At 50.4% G+C, this 23,471-nt stretch overlaps 1 protein-coding gene across 11 annotated transcripts in view; it reads left to right on the top strand.

Moving 5' to 3' along the window:
- The first annotated feature begins 178 nt into the window (after window positions 1–178).
- Window positions 179–23,471, top strand: part of hppy (MAP4K3-like protein hppy) — a 217,725-nt gene continuing 194,432 nt past the window's right edge. For 9 of the 11 annotated variants that reach the window (XM_065450743.1, XM_065450744.1, XM_065450745.1 and 6 more), the window contains exon 1: window positions 179–749. In XM_065450743.1, coding sequence (XP_065306815.1) covers window positions 645–749 — 105 coding nt within the window. In that variant the 5' untranslated portion in view covers window positions 179–644. The remainder of the gene's footprint in view (window positions 750–23,471) is intronic. The other 2 variants (XM_065450753.1, XM_065450754.2) reach the window with 1 other exon arrangement.

Below are 23,471 nucleotides of genomic sequence, written 5' to 3' on the forward strand. Positions count from 1 at the left end.
TGTTTTACACGCGAGAGGGCGGCACAGTCACAGTCAGTGGGCAAAAAATGAGTTTTGTTTTTGTTTCGAAAGGGGAGGCGGCTGCTACCAGAAAAACGAGACTAGCAGAGCACGTTCGGTTGGTCGCTGACTCCACAACGCGCGCCGTAGAGTGCAGAGAGCAGGATCTGGCCTTACCGGTGCTCCAAAAGAAAATTCCTATCCCTGCCGGCCTACGGGAAGGGAACAATTTTCATTCCACAGCGCCGGGTGGAGTGCCGGCCGCTGCCCGCGCTACAACGGCGGCTACCACCGCTACTGCATGACCAGAAGCCCAGCCAAGTTCAGAGCCAAGCCTGAAAGGAAGAGATTGCGATCCGTTTAGTCGGTCGATCCAGTGGTCAACAGCATCAGGAGGTGCACGACGACAGAGGATATCGGAGTGCGTTTATGTGCAGGGAGCTTGTGCTCGGTGAAAAATGAAACGCGGTGCGATGAGTGGCCATTGAGTGACCCCGTGCTGTTTTCTGTGTTTTCGCGTGAGTGCGAAGTGATCGTGTTGTTCCTATCGTGCGCCGTCCCAAGGGTCTGCCTCGTCTCGCCAGATCTTCTCGGAGGAATAATATGGATTCGTGAGAGCGCACCATGCTGAAGCTGGCCGGCCTATGATGGCATCCCTGTCGCCTACGGATATCTCGCGGCGAAACCCCCAGGATGAATACGAACTGGTGCAGCGGGTCGGCAGCGGGACTTACGGCGATGTCTACAAGGTACGTAATGTGGCCCCGGGTGCGCCGACCCGATCTGGCTCGCGTTTTCGGTTGGCGACGTGTTTATCGTCGGGCCGAGCTAGGTGCGTCGCTGCGTAGTTATCCCCGCTTCGAATGCCTCGATCCCGAACCAAACCTGAGAATCTTGGGGCAGCCTTCGACTGCCTCGCCGAGCTCGATCGACTCCTCACCTAGTCACCTAAATACAGCGCGGCGATCTGTCTTTTTGAATTTTGTTTCCTCGACGCGATTTCGTAATGAGCCCGGCTTGGCTCAACTCTGACGAATAATTGCACGCTTCTGGCGACTGTCGTTGCGGCCGTCGGTAAGACAGGACAGGACGGCCCCAAGTAACCAGTCGCTCAGCAGCGATTGTGCTACTTTTGTGTTTCTTTCTTTGGCTCGGCGAGCGAGCGAGAGCGCAGACGTCTGTATCACTGGCGCCTTGGAAAGTCGCTTTGCTGGCCTGCTAGGCCTACAACATTTCTGCGCGCGGAAACGTTTTTAGCGAAACATTTCGTTCTCGGACCGCATCCATTCCTAGTGTTTATTCAAGAGACTTGGACGGTGTCGAGTCCCTGAAACCGCTTCCGTTTGTCCTCAGTCGAGAAAAGTTTTGGCTGCGAACTGCGATCCTTGTTGACGTCCGTGGCAAGACAGACTGGTCCTTGTGACCGGAAAAAAAAGTTCTCTTCGAATATTGCTTTCGACAACTTGTACGACCTCTCATATGCGAAAACAATGAATAAAATGGTATTTACAGAAATTACCTTGTATCGTTATTACTCTGTAAAATGGGGCGGTGTCCAATCGTTGCGGGCAGGAAGAGTAAAGGATATTGGTTTCTGTTTTATCTTTGCTCCGGTCAGGAAATGACTCGATAGTGGCAGCTTGGAGCGATATGATCGTTAAATGATTAGTATTACGCGCAGTCGACAGTGGCGTAACCTACCCTGCGCTAGATAAGATTCTGAAGAGGTCGCGCCGGCTGTTGCGATGAGGGTGCATTTTCCTGTATTTTTTCGGCCAGTTCGTTGAGGAGATGCACCCTGAAGCTGCTAGACGTGTCCTGGTACAAATGCTCTTGGCTCATACTCCATTATTAATAAAAAATACGTAAGTGGTTCAAAAAAGACGATAATTGGAGGGCGCATAGCGCCAAATGACAATTTCATTGTTTTGCGTTCGAAAGGAACATAGAGCAAATTAAGTGCTTCGCTTTGCGATTCGCCGCGCAGGTTGAATTTAGAAGAGGTGAAATGCAACATTGCATCATTATGACTGTTGGCCATTGGCGCGTAATGATAAGGACCGGCGATAGGAGAATTAAGTCGTACGAGTGGAGCGGCATTGTTTGAGAAGTGTTCCTAATCTAGGGAAGCGTGCACAATATAATGAAAGTGCTTTTCATATCTGTCGAAGGTGTTCATAGCGTGACCTTACCAGTCTGCCAGTAGGCGGTAGCTCGTGCTATTCAGATAACGTCGAATTTGTCGGAACTGCAGATCCTGCAAGGCTGCCGATGGTGGCCTGTTGGTGAATCGTCAGGAACACTTCTGACGCAGCGCGAAACGTGACACGGACATAAGAAGGCACATATAACAAGACAGCCCATAGCACTACTAGCATTTTATTTTATTCTTTATTTTTTTTATTCTTTATTTTATTTATTATATTTATTTTTCGTTTATTCTCAAAACCAGACTGCTTATATGCCATGTATGCCATAGCAGACACACATCACGTGGAAGCACTTTAAGAAACATGCACGATGAAAGTCACACTATCGACCAATATTTATGACTTGTGATAACCTACCAGAACAATTTGTCACCGCAGACGCAGGCAATCTAGTTCCTTCGGGGACACTGCTTTCGCTGTGTGTTGTCTTATGTCCATGTCACATGTCACGTTTCATAAAAAGTGTTCCTGCAGATTCTGGCTACAGTCGCCTCTCACTTGGTTCCACACTTGGCATGGTCAGCCTGATTGGTGTTTGAGGCATACGAATATTGTGGTTAGCATTGGTTTGTTGTAAAGTCAGTCTCTTGGAATCTGAAAAATTAAGGTCCCACGACAAGAATACCACATCCGCTACTACTCATCCACACTTCTTTGGTCAAATAAAATGAGGTTAGAGACTGCAATAAAGGTCTATGCGCTGGCACGGTAGTCACGCCTGCGTTCAGAGTCCGATACCTTAACAAGTTGCTGGACCCAACCTGTGGAACTTGCTACACAGGTGAGCCAGCCACAGCAGACGATCTGCTATAGACATGTCCTGGCCTATCCTTACTGTTGAGAATCTTTGCTGGGCTGCAGTACAGAGCTAAGTCAAGGTAAACGACTGGATATTTCCAAGAGGGACCCCTTTCCACTGGAAAGTGATATACGGCAGCTTGCCGCTTTACCTTTAGAAGAGCATAACAGTTCACCTATCTTAGGCGCCCAACTGGAAACACCACAGGGGTTCCCTTTTATATAGATGCACATGTATATTTTTATAGATAAATGTTTTCCTCTCTTGATGAAGGCGACCACAGTCATGAAAGTATTGCAGAACACATCGCTTGCTACTCTAGAGAGGAAGAGGATAATGTGCTGATACATTGTCGCACTCGAATTAATGCTGAAATGGCTCCGCGTAATCAACATGCTTCATGACAGGCTTAAACAGGCTGCGGTTCTGAAACCTAGGCTACAGAGTCATGAAGAGCATAGGTATAGTTTCCTACAAAAATTGCTATGAGGCAACTCTGATGCTGCAAAGCATTCCACTGCTGCTAGAGTGATGTTTGATACATGCATTTGGTTTAATATGTGTGCTTTGGAGCGTCAAATGTCATTGTGGCATTATTTGTCATGCATTTATCTTCCGACATTTCCGAGCACGTATAGTTTTGTAAATGTGGCAAAGCAGTAAGCTTCTGCACACATGCATAATCATTGTGAATTGTTACATTTATAATGAAATAGTCTGTTCAAAGTGATCAATTTGTATAGTTGCAAAGCCATTTTAAGCCAAACGGTAAAGTTTAGGCAAGTCAAAATACTACCTACCTTACTAGCTGGGGTGATCTTCTATAGGCAGTGCCAAATTCCTCCGTATTGTAGAATATCTAATCTTGTCGGCTCTGACTGGCCTAGGTGGCTGCTACAACCTTTCTGACTGGCCCAAAATGCTGCCATTACTGAATTTCACAACGTCTGCAATAGCTCCCCTGATTTAACTGCCATGATTGCAGATTTCGTAGACGCTAGCGTCAGACTTCGCTTGAGTAATTTTTCGGGGAATGTCTTATGACAAGGTGCCCTTAAGTGGCCATCTCAAGCTCCCGTAGTTTCCATCGTGCCAGCTTCTATCCTACCAGATGAGTGCACACCAACAAGCCAGTGGCAATGTTGAGCCAGGACCAAATGAGCGGAGCGACTCACTAAAAAGAGCTCGAAGTAAGCTTTTACATTTGATCCACAGAATGTGTTAAAAAAAGTCCAAGGCTTGTTCGAGCTACACACACCATGAGAAGTGGTCGAATACTGAAGCAGCACTTTGACAAACAAAGAGCAGGCATCATTGCTGATAACAGTGCTACCTCATGCTAAACTATGTTGCCAGACTCTAGGTGGCTGTTCTCATTCTGTCAAGTTGAATATAACAGGGATCACTGTAATTTGCTTTCAAGAGTTCATAGGAGCGACAGTCGGAAAAGCTACACGAAGCCATTTGGTACATGTTGCCATGCCCTCCTCCGATAATGTCATTAGGCACGGCATGAGTGGTTGGCTGAAAACAAGATTGGAAATTATTTTCTTTAGCCGTTCATGAGTTTACCAGTTCAGGCTGCCTGAAAGTTGGTGTGATAATGGCTGTGAGGGTGAATGTGTATATATAATAACCACTTCTGCAAAAAATTAATTAATTAATTAGAAAGAAGGAGAAAGCACTGGTAGCTATAATCGCTGGGGAATTCAGTGAACGACCTGAAAAGAACACCGCTTAATTGAGATAAAGCAAGCCATTTGGTTTTCTGGTATCGGCAATTTCAACCAGGATCTTATTTTTTTCTTTCTAAGTTGCAGCTTTGTAGAAGGTGGAGCCTTTGTTTTGACAACTGCGCTTGCAGTCACATTCATTGCTGTCTTTCATCTTTCTTTTTTTTTTGGTTTCGTAACTTTCACACTCGCTCCATATTTCTGACTGCTTGCGTCCAAGTCACCCACTTGGGCTCTTGTGTAGTTTGTTGAGAGGCAGTTATGTTTTGCAAGAATAGAAATTCAATTGCGAAGACAAATTCTAATTTAGTCTAGGTCTTTCTTTTGTGTGTGTTTGTGGCTAGGGGCGGGGATAAGGGACACTAAAGACAAAAAAGCTGGGCCCTACTGGCAAATGACTTTTATGGAATACAAGGTGAAGCCCCTCTATTAAAGAACTGGGGGGAAAGCTTGGTAAGCCAGGGAAAACAAACTTTGCATTGGGTGCGAAATTTGAGAAATTGAACTTTGTCCTTCATTTTCTCTTCTGACAATCAACGTAATTAGAAGGCGCGGGAACAGCGCGATAATCGAAGACTGAGACAAGAACGGCACCGCGTGAGTGCGGGCTAACTGCTTACTGCGGCGCGAAGTTCCGTAACAACGCGTAGGTTTGCCACGCGACATCCTTTAAGAGAACCAACTAGCACAACTTCGCAGACTTTCGCAAACATCTTACCGCGATATTGGCGACAATAGTTCCGAGAGAGCGACTTATCATCATGATAAAAACTTAATTGTAAGACTGAGGAGTTTGGAGCTCGCAGACTCCCGGGTCCCCGCACGACCCCACTGCACTCAAGCGTTTATGTTGGTTCGCTCCATAACGCCGGCAGCCCGATCAGTAGCCATGGTCTGCACGACCGGGTCTCCAGAGCGCAGCAGGGTCTCCGAGGTCTTCAGGTGCTCGAGGATCCGCCGGGCAATGGGAAAGGAGGTGGAGAGCAGAAGCGCGCGGTTCGGGACAGAGATTACAGGCTGATGTGAGGAAAAGTGGGTGATAGTGAGAGACTTATCAGTCTAAAACTGGCTTGTGCTTCGTGTTTAGTTTGTTCCGTTAAATGTTTCCTGGACCCTGTTTTCTCCACCTGCTGCCGGATCTCAATTTCCCACTCTGCTGTCCCAGGCGAACAAATATTTGCGCAAGCTAAAGGTCCGTGCTGGTCTCGCAGGCCGTTGTGCGCCTGCCTCGCCGCAGGGCAAACCGCGCCGGCGCGTGGAGGTGCAGGGCACGCGATGTTGTGGTAGTTGCGGACCGCTCGAGTGTCCTCCTAGAGGACGTGCGCTGTGCATGGCACGGCCCGTTTCGGTGCACGACGAGAATACCGAAACGCTGCACGAATTGGTATGCCACCGCGGTGGCGTTGGTGACTTGTACTCACTATATGGGTAATATACACGGTGTTTCAGGAAATGCGCTCGAAATTGAAAAGGAAAATACCATAGGAAAGGTAAGTAAGATGCCACAGCTAAGCGATTTCTTCTTGATGGGTGTCACCACGGAGACGTATACGCTTTAAAAGTGCTAGATGTATTTATTGGACTAGTAATTATGAAAATTGAATTTAGCTGGAAAAGTGAGGTCGGGTACTGCTTGGGTTGACACGGACAAGAAAGGCGACCGGTCGTGCGCTACGTCGCTACCTGTCACGGGACACGTAGCTACGCACGTCCTGACGTCTTTCGTGTCCCTGTCGATCCAGCGCTTCGACTTCAATTACTGCAACGAAACCATATTAGCCCCACAAATAATCTGTACTTGACGGAAAAAAGTTAGGCGACCCCACCTCAAGGACTGAAAACCCGCCATCCCAGCAGCTCATAACCTGTTCCAGACAGGCAAGGAGCGGGCTCTGCTAGTTTCTGCGTCGTGATGAGATCAGCTCGGTCTCGTCCAGATTGCCGAGACTGAACTCCTCTCGTGTACACAGAAGCCGAAGAGCCCAGCTCGAGCCCCTACATTCAGGAACCACCGCCGCTTCTGCCGAAAAAAGTAAATAAATAAATAACCGTGTACCCGAATAGCGCGACTATCACGCCCATAGCGAGTGACGTCACTCAGTGACGTCACTGCTTACGTCTCGCCGTCGAGCGAGCACAAAGCGGGTGAGATGGCGGATTGGAAGTTTCACATTATGCGAGGATCAATGAATGACCTGACTCGTTCGGCTTAGAAGTTGGCTTGTGTACGTGTCAAACTATAGTGCCTCGAACCGTTTTAAAATGTGGCAAACGCGATCGAGGGACACTTGCTCAATTGTCGCACCTTTCCTATCCTTATGGAATTTCTCTTGACACGCCTTGTACACGGGCTTGTGCGGATGATCGTCCCTTTAGCTTTCCTCCGTCGCAAGCGCGACGTCCCGCGTGAAATTGCTCGACTGGAACTCGTGAATCAACTGGGCTGTCGCCCTAATCGCAGCTAGGTCCATCATGGGAGAAACTAGCAGGAGCAAACCGCTATTGGCAGTAAATCGACCCGTAATTCGTCCCTCCTGGCCATCTATTACCCGGCTGCTCCCCGTTTCAGGTGCTCTTTCGCGCGGTCTTTTTGCCGTTCTTCTATCGATCTTTTTCGAAGGTTACGAAGTCCTTCCTCCTCCTCCTCACGTCTTTCTTACGCGCACCCGACGCTGTCTAAGCCGAGTGTCCTCGTTTTCTTGCTTTTCCACGCGGGTGCACGCAATTCATTTCGTTGGGCCTCTCATTCCCCGCCCCGGGGCAACGTGTACAATTGATGCGCTTCAGTGCCGGGGATCGACCGCCCAAAACTGCAGCCTCCTCGTCGTTCTTCGATCGCTGAGCCACCGCGATGCAGGGGGTCCCGATATGCGGGGAACAAGTCTGCTTTCAACTGTCCCAAAGCTTCGCTGCGCGCGGCACTCGGGATTCAGAGGTGACGCTTACGACGGAACGACTTCTCGATTGCCGGGAAATGGCGGCGACGAGGCGGCAGAAGTCCAACCAGCTGCTCGAGACTGCCGTATAGGCGACAAGTGCCCGAATTGACGCCCCAGCGACCAGTGCCTCTTGAGTAACAGAAATTGATTTAGAAGGGTGTGTGCCTTCTGCGATCTGCATATGCCGGAATTTATTACGAAGCCGCAAAAATGTCGTAGCCGCCGTGTTATGCTATATAGAACTGAATAAACTCACCTTGGAGCAAGCGGTCGCTCCAGGCTTGAGACATCCATCGGTCCACCACTCTTGATCAGTTGTATTCTAGTTCCCATGTTCCTGCGACTCCCCTGTCTTGTTTAGAACTGCACCCTACCGGCAGGACTTCCCGTCCTGGTCGGTTATTCTCGCGCGGAATGTGTATGCGGGTTTTCGACCCCCCTGATTTATACTTTTTGGGCTCCATTTAGTCATCGTTAAGACCTAATCTTCGTAACCGCCATGTAAAAGGCAAACATTACACCGCCATCATTATCGTTATCATGGGAAGACAGCTGTCCACCGATCACCTATGATGGCCCAAGGCATACCGGTTGGCATCCGCCACACCTCTTTGGAATACCGTTGACGTGTTGCTGGCTCCTATTATTTCTGCGCGAGGAAACCGTTCAATTCTTAGGACAATATAAAAGCTGCTTGCAAAACTCGACTTGAAGGTGCTGCCTGCCTAGTGTGTCTCTTGATTTTTTTCGCGGGTGGGAAGAAACGTGTAAACCTGCGCGTTAACTTCAACAACCTTAATTATAGCGCTGTCCCCTTCGATCATGCACGAGTAGACGAAGAGAAGAAGTGGCCGGCGGTTATGAAGGCTTCACTGCAGACTTCTTGTATTCGACTTTCGTAATTTTTGTAAAGAAATTCTGTCGTGGCTTCGATCGTCTCGAAATAATTAATTCCCCGAAAAACGCATTCAGCGAAAGTCGAGAAGTGGCCGTGTGACAGGGGTGGGCGAGCAAGGTAAAGAGTCGGGCATGTCTTGCCTCGTCCTTCGTTTATCGCTCTAGTTTGCCGAGTCGCAGGCGACTCAATAACTTTGCGTCAACCGCCGTGAAGCTCTTGCGCGGAGAGTATCCCGTTGCCCACCTTTTCTCCTTGCGTAATCGATTTCTTAGTGGCAATCTATTACTTATTTTTTCGTTCCTTCTTTGCCTCACTCGCGTCGTTTTCCATTGTGCAAAGCAGCGCTGCTGCTTGTGCACTGCGAGCTCTTCGCGCTGTGACCACGGACGTCATTGCTGACGTCGAGGTGTATATAATCCGTTCGTGCGGAATCGATCTTCCGAGCGCCCTGGTGACGTCACGCCGGCCCTTTTCGTTTGAACCTTAACATTTCTGCGGTTGTTCTTTCAAGAGACATACCCGCCGTGGTTTCTCAGTGGCTATGGTGTTGGGCTGCTGAGCACGGAGGTCGCGGGATCGAATCCCGGCCGCGGCGGTCGCATTTCGATGGGGGCGAAATGCGAAAACACCCGTGTACTTAGATTTAGGTGCACGTTAAAGAACGGCAGGTGGTCGAAATATCCGGAGTCCTCCACTACGGCGTGCCTCATAATCAGAAAGTGGTTTTGGGACGTAAAACCCCATAATTTAATTTTTTAAGTCTCCGCGTTTGACAAATGTTACTGTGTAGATGTTGAAAATGTTAGTGAACTGTAACAATTGAATCTGTTTCTTCTTCTTCTCTGTTTCCGCATGCGGTCTGCTTCTGGCGAGTTGATTTTGCTCTCGCGTAGAGCGGGTCGGGAAAGAAGGCAGGAAGCCTGGATGTGCGCCGCATGCGTATCGCTGCCGCCGGCATCGTGCGTGCGCATCGTGTGTCTCTGGTGGAGAAGTGATCTCCCTGCGTTTCGAATCTCATTCATGTGTCTTTCTCTGTGGAGGAAGGGACGATTTGTGTTAGCAGCGAGCACTATATGTATATGTGCCCACGACTTCTATTTTTCATCGTTGCCATTAGAGTCTCTTCTGATTTCAATTCATTGTAGTGTAATGTTAACGAGTCCGTCGCGCGTAACACGTTAGTTCAAGAAATGCGTCCTTCATCGTGATTAGAACTCGCCTTGCATTCTCATTTGTGGCGCTTGCATGTTTGGAGTGTCAGAGACACGGCCGCACTTGTTCTAGCTTGGCCAAGCCGAGTTCGAGATCCAGCCTCGTACACCACCTACATAGCGGTGTTCTCAACACGGCACAGTATCGGTTAAAGAACTCCGCGGCCGGCGCTTCAGTTAGGCCTAACCGCCCTTCCGCGCTTCCCGAGTACGTTATCAGGTGCACGTCACGGCGCGGTCGGAACTTGCTCGATAGCTTCCCACCTATACAGCCTGTCGCGGGCTCGTAACGAGCGCTGCAGTTCCGGGCACCGGCGTCACTGGTCGTAATCGCTTCCGTCGCAGCAGCGAGCACCGAGAGGTGGTGGCGTGGCGGAAAGAACAGGCGAGAACACCGGCCTCTGCAGCTCGAGGCCGCCGCCGTCTGTTTACGTTTCGGCGCTGCCTCCCGATCCCCTCGCCAGCAGTGCTCAATGGGGAAACGCGGCCTCGCCGGCGAACGGAGCAGTCTGGGCGCACCGGTTTCGGTGCGTGCGAGTGGGCGTACCGTACATCTCACTTTTGCAGAACGGTGCAGCGTTCTTCTGGAGCTGGTGCGATAGCAGGTAGCGAGATCCAGCGTCTGCCGCGCGATGCAGAGAACCTCCTGCGTGGCGTCGCTCATCACTGTACGCATTTGCGAACGGACGTGTGCACGCCCACTTTTCCAGAAGAATAGCCCATTTGTTCTGGATTGTACGAGCGACCAAGAGAGGATTTTCGGGGGGCCGTCGCCGAGTTTCGGTGAATTTTGCATGTTATAACTGCTGCGCGTTGCGTACAAGATGCGCAACACCGCTTGAACAAAGGAATCACTTTGTTGAACAAAGGAATCAGGAAAAAAGGAAGTGATTCCTTTGTTGAACAAAGGAATCACTTTGAACTATACTTTGTGTACACAGCTGCACAGAAGCAGACGACAGTGCAGTCGCTCGACCTGGCGTCGAAGTGGGCGTTGAAGTTGATAGGGATACAGTTTCATTTCAGTCGACGCTTTGTCGGCGTCGCGGTAGAGGGACAGAGAGAGAGAGCAAGTTCTATCTTCACCTGACGGCGTCAGTTTTCCGCGAACAATCGGCATTTCTTTCTGGACGCTTTTAATGTTGGTACAGCTTTACCGAGACAGAGAATGCCTCTGGCGGAAAGCGAAACGAGCTTCCATGGCCGAGGACTCGGGTTTCCTTTCGAATCGGCTGCGGCCGGCATCTCCTTTCGGTTTTCAAACTCTGCGCGCTGCCCCACTGGCCAAGGTAAACACGGCGCGGAGGCGGCGGCCGCACAGCATGCACGGGTTTTCGTGTTCGAAGAGGGCGACGGGTCGCTTTCCACTCCCTTTACGCGCACCGCCAGCGTTGTTGCTTCTATCTCAGTCTGCTGGAAACAGGCGCTGCGGCGAGGTTCTTTCCGAGATATCCTTTACGCTGGCCCTTGCCATTAGAAAATATTTTTGCTTACTCAAGCGAAGGAAGAAGGCTTTAATTTGCCGTTCACTCGGAAACAAGCGGAGCGTTGGTTGAGTAAATGGTGTGTCGCACTAAACAACGTAATCAAACCTGCTGTTTTCTCTTTTTTTGTGTGTGATGCTGTTCCAGCTACATTTCTGTCATCAGAAATTTCGCAAATTGTGTATTTCGTTCTTAGTGTTGTGCATTGAGATGTAGGTGTGCTGGTTGTGTTTTATTTCAGGGGTTTGTACCCTGTCGCTCTGCTTTGTTCTTTATTTTGCCGCTGGTCGAACGCTACGTGACCATCGAGCTGCCTTTCCTCTCATAAGCAATGTGTGCTTATGTGGACAGAAAATGTGCTTTAAAAACACCTTTCGTAACAAACTATTACAACTGTTATTATAATCGCCATTATTATTGTTGTCCCTTTGGTGCCGCTACCTTTAGCTGTTAGTGATATCAAATTATAATGGCAATCACGTTTTGCTCACAAAAACTACATCATATGAAAAGAAAGCTGTCATTGTCAAACTGTCGCTTTCAAGGATTCGGTGTAGACCAGGTGGGGAAATTATTTCACAATTTTCAACTACGGCCTTTCCCATCAGAGGTGTATTAGTTTGACCTCACAGAATTGTGTTTTTCTTTTTTCAGTCTTAATGGTAAGGTTGTTAGCCACGGGCGAACCCAGCACATGCACTTAAAGAACCTCTACTCGTGTGCGGCAGCGACGTGGGTGAAGCCGGCGCATTGGTCCACCATGCTCTCTCCTGGGGCTGAACTGCTCACCCGAGTGGCGTTCGCCGTGGCCTCCGAGATCGCGTGCCAGTGCGCCATCTCCGAGCCCCCGCGTTCACTGCGACGTGACGGCTGCCAAGCGCAGAGGGAAGGAAACGAGCGCGTAGTTCTCGCAAATCTCGAAGGGCTCTCCTCGGAGAGCGTCCACCATGGCCTCCGAGATCCACCGCGCAACGCGCGTGGGGGTAAATCTCGGAGGCCATGCGTCCACGTGTAGACTTCGTGTGCGTCCGATGGCGGCGCTGCGAACGGCGCTCCGGCGACGTCTGGCACGCTCCGTCTAGAATAGCTGCATTTGCATTAGTTTGCGGGCGCTCTGTACTTATTACTACCTGCATGTTTTGTGTGGTGTTAGTTCTAATAATGTCAGCATAGGAGAACCGAGCACATGTGTCCGCCAGCCGTGGTGGGCCAGTCGCCGTGGCGTGTCGCTGCGGAGCTCGAGGTGGTGGGGCAGAACCAAGATGGCGGACCGCGAGCTGGCATCGTAATTAACGTGTCAAGATGAGCAGTGGTGACGTCATTCCAGCCGCGTTTCCGCACCCCCGCACCGTGCAAGCTTTCAGTACCTTCTGGTACGAGGGTCGTGAAATCCAGCTATTTGGGCACCAAAAATCGGCACGGAGAATATCTTTCGTCGTTTAAGTAATTATTTCTGCCGAAAAAAAAGAAAGAAAAAAAATGTTCCGGTAACAATGCGGTGATACGGATTATATGTTAATGTGCGCTCATAATTCCCCTACAAAGGATTTTCGATGACGAATAGCTTTCAGTAAGAAAACGCAATGTTGTTGCAAGCCTTATGGACGAATTTTAGAAAAGTTCACGCAAAGCGCATTGTTTACACGCCGTCTTAGCTAACGCCATGTATGCAGGCTGTGCGCCGACACTAGCGCCACGTGTCTCCCCGGTGTTCGTGCGAAGCTCGGGCTCCCGCCGTGGCCGACGAGACGCCACCGGCGCGCATTCTTTTATTGCGATAGCAGTTACATGAACTGCGCGTGTCCATAGCCTCGTCGGTGCGTGTGTACAATTTCACGCACTGTACGACGCCTCGCGCGCCGTGAGGCGCGGCAGCTCGTCACTGACAAACAACTGTTCGCAGCTGTCCCATTTCGTATGTAATGCCTTCATTCACTTCCTCGTGCACATATAGCCGAGTCACTAGTTTGACGTTGCGCTCCATGAGCCCAAGGTCGCAGGTTCGACTTCCGGTTGCGATAGCCCCACATTCCGATTGGGCGTGGAATGCAAAAAAAAAAAAAGCGCCTTCGTGTGCTCTACATTAAGGTGCACTGTAAAAAAGTCGAAAAAAAAAGGCTGTAGGTCAAAATTAATCGAGCGAATGGTGATGCACGTTGGGTAACCCCACTTGCAATAACGCGGCAAGGTGAGAAATACGCGACTTGGTACACACGATTTGGTGAAAAAGCTTATATAAGCTATACCTTCCACTCGATTTACTGGGTTTACTGGGCTAAACCTGAAAAGGTTTCACCCAGTAAACCTTTCATCGGTCGGTAGTTCGGCGTACTTTCGCGTGTACTCGTGTTTGCTTCCCGAACCCTTGTTGGTGATGATCAGTCCGGACCCCCCCTATATACGGCGTGTCTCGTCTAACCAACTGCGCAGTTTCGGGGACGTTAAAACCTACAATTTTTGGTAGCCTCGTAGTGGTGATGATGGTTTCGTTTTTTTTTTTTTGATTGTTGGCGTCCTCTTGAAAACGGAGCGGCGAGTAATAGCCAACCTATATATATATATCCTGCGTGATCTATAGTGACGTTTTCAAACACCTATTCCGAGTCTAGCATGTTTGCCCCTCTCTCTCCTCGATCCTTTCGTTCTTCATTCACCCACGACGACTGCCACCACCGACTGAGGTGCACTAAACGTTGAGCAGTGCTTATACGACCTAACTAGAGTGCCTCGTGCCTTGCGAGCCCCTCTTGTCGCGGCCTGTCGCCGCGCTTTCCTCCCAGAAAACGAGACGCGACGTAGACGTAACAGTTGACGCGAGCAAAAGAAAAAAAAAGAAAAGAAAGAGATAGGATCGAGGAAACCCGTGGAAGGCCCCGGACCGGTGTATTAGGTGACTCACCGCTGCTGCGCCCGTGTGGCGCCGACTGCGCGAACGTCCGTGCATAAGCGATCGCCCCGTTGCCTCGGCGAGTCTGCCGCGCGTCGAGTGGCGCGTGTACATACGTGACGCGTCTTCGTTTATGCGTGCGACGCGAAACATGCGGCGACGGCTCTGCCGAACGTGTCGAACGACGCTTCATTCGGCACCTTGCACTTTCGGCTCCTTAGTAAAACTCTAAAAAAAAAAAAAGAACAATAGCGGGAGTAAATTTTCCGAGGCCATTGTTCGTGTCCTCCGGATTACGCCGGTTCCCGGCAGACCACCGAAGCCGAGCTTGGATTGGACTCGTTTGGCTCGTGGGAACGATTGAAGCAGCCTGGCAACTCCGAATGTCGATGGCTCTAAGTTGCAACGTCAGTTTTGAACGAGATAGTTATGGTAACAGGGTACCAGCTAGAGGACACTGATTGCACGAGAACGCCGAGCCATTTCTCTGTACCGCACGTCTCGCCTGTATATACTAACTATGCCATACCGCTTCCTTCCGCGATGGCCCGTGTGGTTTGTTTGCATGATCAGTTTATCGCCGTAACCCGCCGTGGTTGCTCAGTGGCTATGGTGTTGGGCTGCTGAGCACGAGGTCGCGGGATCGAATCGCGGCCACGGCGGCCGCATTTCGATGGGGGCGAAATGCGAAAACACCCGTGTACATACATTTAGGTGCACGTTAAAGAACCTCAGGTGGTCGAAATTTCCGGAGTCCTCCACTACGGCGTGCCTCATAATCAGAAAGTGGTTTTGGCACGTAAAACCCCATAATTTAATCTTTTTTTGGTTTATCGACGTCCCCTGCATAATGGTTTGAGAAAATATCTGCCATACAGTGAACTTTAAAATTCGTAAAACGCCGGGAATACGACACCCAACAGCGAATCATTGAGGGGAGGGGGGGAGGGGGGGACGTAGCAGCAAGCATATCTGTAACGCTTACTTCGAGCACACGCGTTTGAGGGATTCGTGCGCACTTTATGAACAACGATTGAACTTTAGACGCAGCGCACAATCGGCAGTAAACCAGACACGGCAAACACTGTCGAGCAAAGCAGTGTTTAGATCCTATTGCTGCTTTTTAGCGACTCTACCGTTCCGATTTCGGTTTCTGCGGGAACTTGTCCGTATCGTATCAAAGTAGGCACCCTTCTTGCTTCCTTTCAGCAACAGGAGGCCTCCAACGGAAGACTCGGAGACCGTTCAGCGAAACTTTTTCGCGAACAGAACTTATTTCTCTAAAACTACGCGCAACATTCGTAAAATCGTAAAACCGCGTAGATTCGCCAGAGTTGGAACGTATGTTTTCAGAATAATTGGTGATCGGGAAAGAGTGGCCATATTGAATCGTCTAAATGCACTTATGCTTTTTCTTTTTGTTTGACGGAAATCATCTGAATAGGTATATCGGCGCTGTAATGTTGCTTTTATTGGATTTCTCTTAACTGTTTGGTCGCCCTTATTCTGTGCTCCCCGTTGACTAGGGATGAGTTAAACCCGCGAATAGAATCAATCAATCAATCAATCAATCAATCAATCAATCAATCAATCAATCAATCAATCAATCAATCAATCACCTATTTGCCGTGCCCATAAACAAGCCTAAGGTCCGAGTGCAGGCACAGCCATACATTAAAGACAAACAAAAGACTACTGGGGAATATAGGTAAAAAGAACAATGAATAAAAGCGACAATTATATACGGGAATATAAAAAAAGAAGGGTGCGCACAAAACAAAGTTCAAGGTAAAAACTAAAGAAATAAATGGCTGTGGCTCAGCTAAGGTTAAGCCCAGGATGCGAAGCATACTAGCCTTTATTTTAGTTGTTGAACCACTGTTTAGCCTGGTGAACTGCTGTTGCTTGGCTATATTTGGTTCGGCTAGACGAAGGAACAACTCATGCAGGCGAGCGCACGAGCTCAGACCCGGCTATGTAGCTACGCGGCCGCAAGCGAGCGCGCGAGTTGAGCCTCCGCTTTTGCAGCTGTTATGACGTCATATGGTAGCTAGGCGGCCGCGCGCGGCGCAGCAAGGAAGAGCGTGGTTGTGCGGCTAGTATGCTTCGCATAAAATGAGGAGAAAGGCAGTTGAACAATGTGTATGACATTACGTAAAGCTCGGAAAAGAACAATGACAGCGAGTTATGAAAGGTATCGACATCGTGAAAATAAGCGTTATAACGACTAATTATTTTGTGGATGGTGGAGTGTTGGTGATGACAGGCCGCAACGTGGATAGGTCTATGCTATCTGGTGATATTGCGCGGTATACGAAACAGGATACAACTATAGAGAAAGTTCGAGGCAGGTAAGGAAGGAATACCGCGAAAGAGTATGAAAAGAAACAGAAGGGGCAGCGCGATTAAATCGGCAGCGAAGTAAGGGCAGTTACAATAAACCAACATTGCTAGAACAAGTTGCAGTGTTCGTGTTAACAAAAAATCTGCTTAGAAACATATTCTTAGCTCGATCTGTAATGTCACTATTGGGTCTAGAAATTCCATTCCAGACAACCGACGCGCATGCGAGTTGAAGAAGACAGATTGCTGTGTACGACTTGCGGAACGGTGTCGAAGAATTGAATTCCCTCGATAGCCTGCACACAGAGCCGAGAGAGAGCTTACCCCGCACTGCAACGCGTCTAGTGTGAGCAGAAAAGTGTAAGTTTGTATCGAAAGGCACACCGAGATCATCGATCGAACAAACCTTAGGGAATGATACAGAATGTACAGAATAAGAAAAAAAAATGGTACGTGACCCTAATCTTTGCCTTAAGTGTCTCTAAGTCGATGACTTTGTTCTTAGCTGCATTCGAGGTGAGGTGATTATCTTTCCACCATCCAGGAAAGGAAAACGGGTCAGAATGCAGGATGCGACAGTCATGAGCAGTATGAAGTTCCTTAAATATCTTGACCCCATGGGCATGTAGAAAGGAAAGAACAACATAAAAAGGATTGGTCCGAGTGCTGATCGTTGAGGGACGCCGCAAGCTGCCGTGTACAAAGACGTTTGGCCATTGACGTTAACGGATCTATTAAAAGGATAACTGCGCAAGCAATTAACAACAACAACAACAACAACAACAACAACAACAACAACAACAACAACAATAATAATAATAATAATAATAATAATAATAATAATAATAATAATAATAATAATACGAATGGCACGAAGCGCTGGCACCGACTGAACCCTCCGTGTGAGGCGGGGATGCCCTGTACGTGGAGCCTGCTGCAAATTGATCAGTGGCATCCGGTCGTCTAGCGGTGCAATCGGCGGCTCTCCTCGGGGTCCAGCACGACGGGTCACGGGGCACCGGTGTTGCGATTATTTCCTCCGAACTGAACGCATACCGACAGCAGCAGCAGCAGCTCGGTCGACCTCGGCGTCATCATTACTTCGCTGGAGGCGCGCAGTTTGGTTCTTTCATCGTGCTAACTGCTTTTTCTTTTTTTCTTCTTTTTTTTTCTGTCGCCCGCTTGCGCCCGTCAAAGCCGCGCCCTGGTGAACGCGCTACGTCTCGGAAAGAAAGAAACGAAACAAGAAAGAAAGAAAGGAAAGTGACCCGGCAACGACGAGATCTTATGATTCACTCATTGCGGGCCTGCGGCACACTCCCCTTGTCGTGTGCGCCTTCTCCGAACCAGCTGGTCGGTCGCTTGTGTCTTTCTGCTGCTGTTCTTATTTCGTGAATGTGTGGCTACTTTGTGCGCATGCGTGTCTGTCGCGACGGGGATGTCGCGGGCGTCCGTGAACTTTGTGCTGAAGGAGGAGGCCGTCTTGTTTCTTGCCTAATGTGCTGTACACACGGAGAGGATGAAAGAAAATGATCTGGGGCGATGGTTCGCTCCTACATACTAGGAACGACGCTACGGCGGCGACAGAGGCCTTCGGTGTGAATTAGTGTACGGTTAAATGTTCTTTCTTATATTTAAAGAAAAAGATGAGGAAGAAAGAAAGAAGCAATTAAAAAATAGCATTGCCATGTGCGCGCTCTTGTCCCTATCAACTTTACGTAGAAATGTGCGTCATCGCTCTGTCTCGGATAGCCCGCAGATGTATTTTGCGCTCGCCCTTACAGCGCTTCCGAAGCACGACGTGGTGTCGGGCCTAGCTCTTTCCAAGTCGACCGTGCTCGAATTGTAACCATGCGCTGGGCCATGGCGGTTCTGCGCTGCGTTTTTGTCTTACCCTCCAGCGTGTATTCGCGTGACCGTGACGTCACATGCGCCACATTCTTGTCCTATTCACGACGCTGCTGCAGATCAGCGAATCGAGATGATGATCAGCTTTTCGGCGTGCTGGCTGTACAACAATATGGCGGCCTCGACGACGTCAGTGCACGAGCAGAGAGAGATATTGTGAAGAGGGAAGAGGCTCTCGCTGTAAAACTTAACTCTCCCCGTCTATCTTGCCTTTTCGTCTCTCGCACTGCCGTGTTGTTACGGATTGGATGTAGGGGAAAGAAACCGAGGGGATCGTATAATTAGTCCGCTACCCTCCTCTATGTAACTTCTCCCTCGGGAACCTGCCGTGCAGCCCGAGGGATGTCAAGAGTCCATGATCTTTAATCATTCCTCCTTCAGGCTTCGTTGTCGCTTACCTGATGACGCCGCGAGGCTTTCTACGCGGCAGTGGAAGCAAAGAGGAAACAAAGGGCGCACCACTCAGTCGGGAGCGAGCTGCCTGTGCGTCAGCGCCGTGCTTCGTGTTTCTCGGCGTTCATTTCTCGCTGGCTGACGGCGGCGGCAGCAGCTGCCTGCTGGCAGTCGTATAGCTAGGTTTCACGTGTCTTTTTCTTTCTTTTATTTTTTTAGTTTGCGTGTGGCTTGTAGTTATAGTCGAGTGCTCGATACCTGACGGACCTCGTTGAAGTGACGCCGTGAGACGGCGACGAATGCGTCTCGAGATATTAACGCGACCACCTTAGTTGCGCAAAGGTCGTAGCTATAGCTGTCCCGGAGGAATCGTTTATAATTAAGTTGAGGGCTCGTCTGGCCTGCGGGCTCGAGGTTCTGATTTCTGAGTTCTAGGTTTTTACGTCCCAAAACCACGATCTGATTACGAGGCACGCCCACACGGGGGATTTCGGTTCAATTTGGCCACTGGCAGATCTTTGACGGGCCCCCAGTGCACGAGACACGGGCGTTTTTCGTCCCCATCGAAATGCGGCCGCCGCCGTCGACATTTGATCCCGCGACCTCGTGCTTATAGCAGTGCAACACCGTATAGCCGCTGAGTGCCACCGCGGCGCGTAGATAGGGATTTCTAAAGCGCTGCCGCCGTGGTTTCCCACCGTTAAAAATTATGGGAAATCCAACGCAAATTTTGAAATCTACCCAAAAAGAAGCTTTAATGAAGCGGGTAACTACTTAAATGCACTAGGTGATCCTCTAAGTGATCCTCGCGACCGCGAATTCTACACTGTCTCCCAGATCGGCTCACTTTTCATCACGCGATCTCCGGGATCCGCCCACTTTCAATGTTCCGCCTTCTCGTGGAACGGCCCACCCTGTTGCGCAAGAAGCCGACCGAACAGACGCGCCAAACGCCGTGCAACAAGCCACAGAGAAGCGCTTGAAGGCGCCTGTGTGTCTGATTTCGGATAGCGAAGTACACCCTTTGTTGTTTCACTGCGCAATTACGAAAGAATAGTACCGACATAAGCGGTACGTATAGTGCAGGTGGGGGCGAAGTATACAAGCCGATCCGTTATGCGATGGCAGCCCTCACCAAATCGGCGGCAGCAGCGGCAGCCAGGGTCAGCAAAGTCCAGAAGCGTTCCGCTAAATTAACCACCGAGTCTTGTCCTGTTTCTCCCTTTGATATCTCCCCTCCCCCTTCCTGCTTTTCACTACAACCGCCTTGAAGCTGTTCCTGTTTCGGAATATGGTTGCGGCCTCAGCGCCTCGGCAGTGCCTGGATGCAAAGAAAGCCCGCATACTTGTAATCTGTCGCAGGGAAGAGAAACTCCGGGTTGTCAAAAATAATCACGTGTATTCCACTGCGTTCGCGCTGATCGTATAGTTTAGAGCTTTGGGACGTTTGATCAACAAGTGCACTGGCAAAGTAATATTCCTGTGAAATTTAGCAGCGTACTAATGAAGGAGGTCCAAAAAGAAAACTGGCGCGCGGGCTGTAGGACTGCATAGGAAACCTTGCTTAAACTACCGAAAAGGGTAAAGTAAAAACGAGTTGACAGATGTGGCAGGTACACATCGCTAGCGTTGCTTGACAGGACGTCAACCGGCCGCGGTGGCGTAGCGGCTATGGTGTTGCCCCACTGAGCACTAAGTCGCGGGATCAAATCCCGTCCGCGGCGACCGATTTTAGGTGTGGGCGAAAAGCATTAACGGCCGTGTCCCGAGCATTGAGGACACGTTACAGGCGGTCACAATTAATCCGGATTCCCCCACTACGGCGTGCCTCGTATCGGGGTATACGTACAACCCCAGAATTCAGTTCAATCGGCAGCATGCCGTTCATTACTGGGCCCTTGGCTGTTTATGAGATGAACGAAGTGAGGTTCTCTGAGAACTTGTTCACCCGACCTGCACTAACGGCTGTGAATGGGCCCTTCGGATACGAAGCCAGCCATGGCTGTCTTTATCGATCACTCCTCGTAGGCCTCTTCTGCTGCTGTGAGCAGGATAGCGCGCTCTAGGACTCGTGGCTCAGGCCGGCCTCTACTTCTCCTCAACTCATTCTCTCCCGCTCTCCATTTTTTGAACACGTGACTCGCTTTGACTGACTCATGCTATCCGCAACTCCGTTCATGCACGTGCTCAAGTTTGTACCATTACGCTTGTTCCGTGGTTTTGGCTTTCTTTTTATTCGTTATTATTTCTCCCAGTATGTTTGCGGTTCATCGAAACATAACGCGAATTGCGAGGACGGTGGTTCTCTCCGTGTGCGTTCTAGTTCCTTTCGACCCGTGTCACTCGTGTTCGTTGAGTTCCACGATAATATGGAGCGGTAGGAACTGCCCAAACTTCTGCATTAACATAAGCTGCGAATCCTTACATTAATGTTAGCCTCGTTCATCGAGTGCCTAGTGGTCGTCGAAAGATTCTTCTCACCTGTTTCTGTTATCATAGGCAGAGATACGGCGATTCAAACGCGACAATCGGCCCGCATGTCGGCCGGCGCTTTGTGGTGTCAGCGGTAGGCGCTGCGGACACCGAGCCGATGCGTTGCGGCACGCGGTGACCTTTGTGACTCGCCGTGTCTGTATTATATACAGGTCCTCCCCAGCGGTCATCCAGCGCTCTTGCCGTTGGCGCGAGAAGCGTGCCGGACGCCATGCAGCCCGAGTATCGCGTTTGAATCGCCGAGCACGGCACATGAGGCGGCCGCTGTGGTTGGCAATGGCATTGACGTAACCCTTGCTCGGGCCCTGGCGCACCCAGTGTGTTCTCGAGCCAGCTGTTCGTGCCTCCTTGCTATACTCCGTGCAGCCTTTTATGTCCGTGCAGCGTCCAGCAATGCCCTTCCAGGTTGTAATCGTGGAAAATATAAAATAAAATAGAACGATGTAAAACATGTAGAAAGTTGGGCAAAGATGATGTTATGTAAACATGGCGCTGCCTTTTGCACTGCTACGTACACTGCTCCTCCTTACTACTACAGCGCAGTCATAGCATAGCGAGCGTCATGTATTTTTTTTTAACGCTCCATTTGACGACAGCCCTTTACGAAACGTTCCCTGGGCGCTGCCATGTTCCAAACCTGCATAGGCTGTGGTTCGAGCTTCACGGCTTCTTAAGTCTGCATGCGGAGCGAGTAACGAGGCTTTTCCGCGCGCTGCGGCCCGAGCATACAAAGAGCGAGGTGTCCCTGCAGGCGCCTCCAAAAAGGCGTCTATAGGTACACACATCATCGCGATGGCCGCGCGGCGTTCCCCATTGTTCTAGCCAGTGCCAAGCGAGGCTGTGCAGTGACACGTACACTGTACACGGTCTATAGCCGACGAGGGCGGTCCACGCCTCCCCCCCACCCCCCTTCCAGCTTCACCGGCCGCTGTGCAGCGCGCTTATCATCCGACGCAACCTCGCTCTGTCGTCGTCGTCGGCTTTGCCGCCACATTTCAGCCCCGGCAGCGGCGATTGTCTTCGCGGTGCTTGGAAGGGGCGTTTCCCCCGAAGGCGTCCGTGTTGAGGACGGCTCGGCCGGCGTCACGGGTCTTCGATCCGCGTGCTCCCGTATTCTCTCTCTCTCTCTGTCGAATCGATGGATCGTCGAACATCACCATTGACGTCGTCCCTGTTCGGCTCGTTCAGCTGCGCGGACCTTGGGTATTGTGGCGGTAGGAAGAGACCCCCGGACGACCCACTTGGCCCGCCGTACGCTCGCCGAACCGCGGTCGTCGTGTTCTGCCGATGATTTGTGTGCGGCGGTACACACGGCGCAGAGTATTGATAGGGGGGCGAGGACGTCGCGGCCGTGTACGCGAGTCCGACTCGCGAGGCCCGTGTCGCCGCGTTGAAATGTGGGCCGCGTCTGCCGAAGGACGCCGATTGTTGTCCGTCGGTGGGGGGGGGGGGGGACTCATTGGCCGACGACGGCATATAGGGGCCTTTGGCGCTGCTTCGAGGTCAATGGCAACGACGGGTTGCCTTCTGTGAGGCGGAAGGAAGCCGAGCTGCTTTTGCCGCCGTCTGTTTTTTGTTATTGATGTATTTCCCCCCTTTGTTTTGTTTTACGACCGCTTTCTTCTCTCTCCCGCTGCGAAACTCTCTCTGTAGGTGCTTTACAATACGAGCCATCGTGCCTTTCTGTTTTGCCACTCGTTTACGAGCTCCTGTGCATGGCTCCGGGGCCTCCACGAAATCGTTGATTTTCTTTTTCTTTCTTGCTGCAGTTTGCCCCGTCGTTGACCGCGAGGTTGAGCAGACATTAGCGTCCATTATGCAGTACTCGACCTCGTCGCCTTTTCTGCAGTTACGTTGTGGAGAGTATCATGTTCCCCAGCTTTGAGAGCATCAATGCTCAATCGTGGCAATGTCGGAGGAACGTGGCTTAGTATACCGCAAGATTTCGATAGAAAGACGGGCGTCCGACAAGCAACGACCGATATGCACGGGCTTTTCCATCGCTCAAACACGATTACATTACGTTGCTGAAGCAGCTATATGTTGGAAGGCGCGTTCCATATCGGCCTCGGCGAGTCCTCCACCACTGATCTCCGTATGCGTCATTCTAGACGACTGCCTGGGCTCCTCGTTTTATTGCGAAGCTTGCTTTGGCTTTGCATTTTTCCCGGGG

This window comes from Dermacentor albipictus, chromosome 7 (assembly GCF_038994185.2).
Source record: "Dermacentor albipictus isolate Rhodes 1998 colony chromosome 7, USDA_Dalb.pri_finalv2, whole genome shotgun sequence".
Classification (NCBI taxonomy): Eukaryota; Metazoa; Arthropoda; class Arachnida; order Ixodida; family Ixodidae; genus Dermacentor; species Dermacentor albipictus.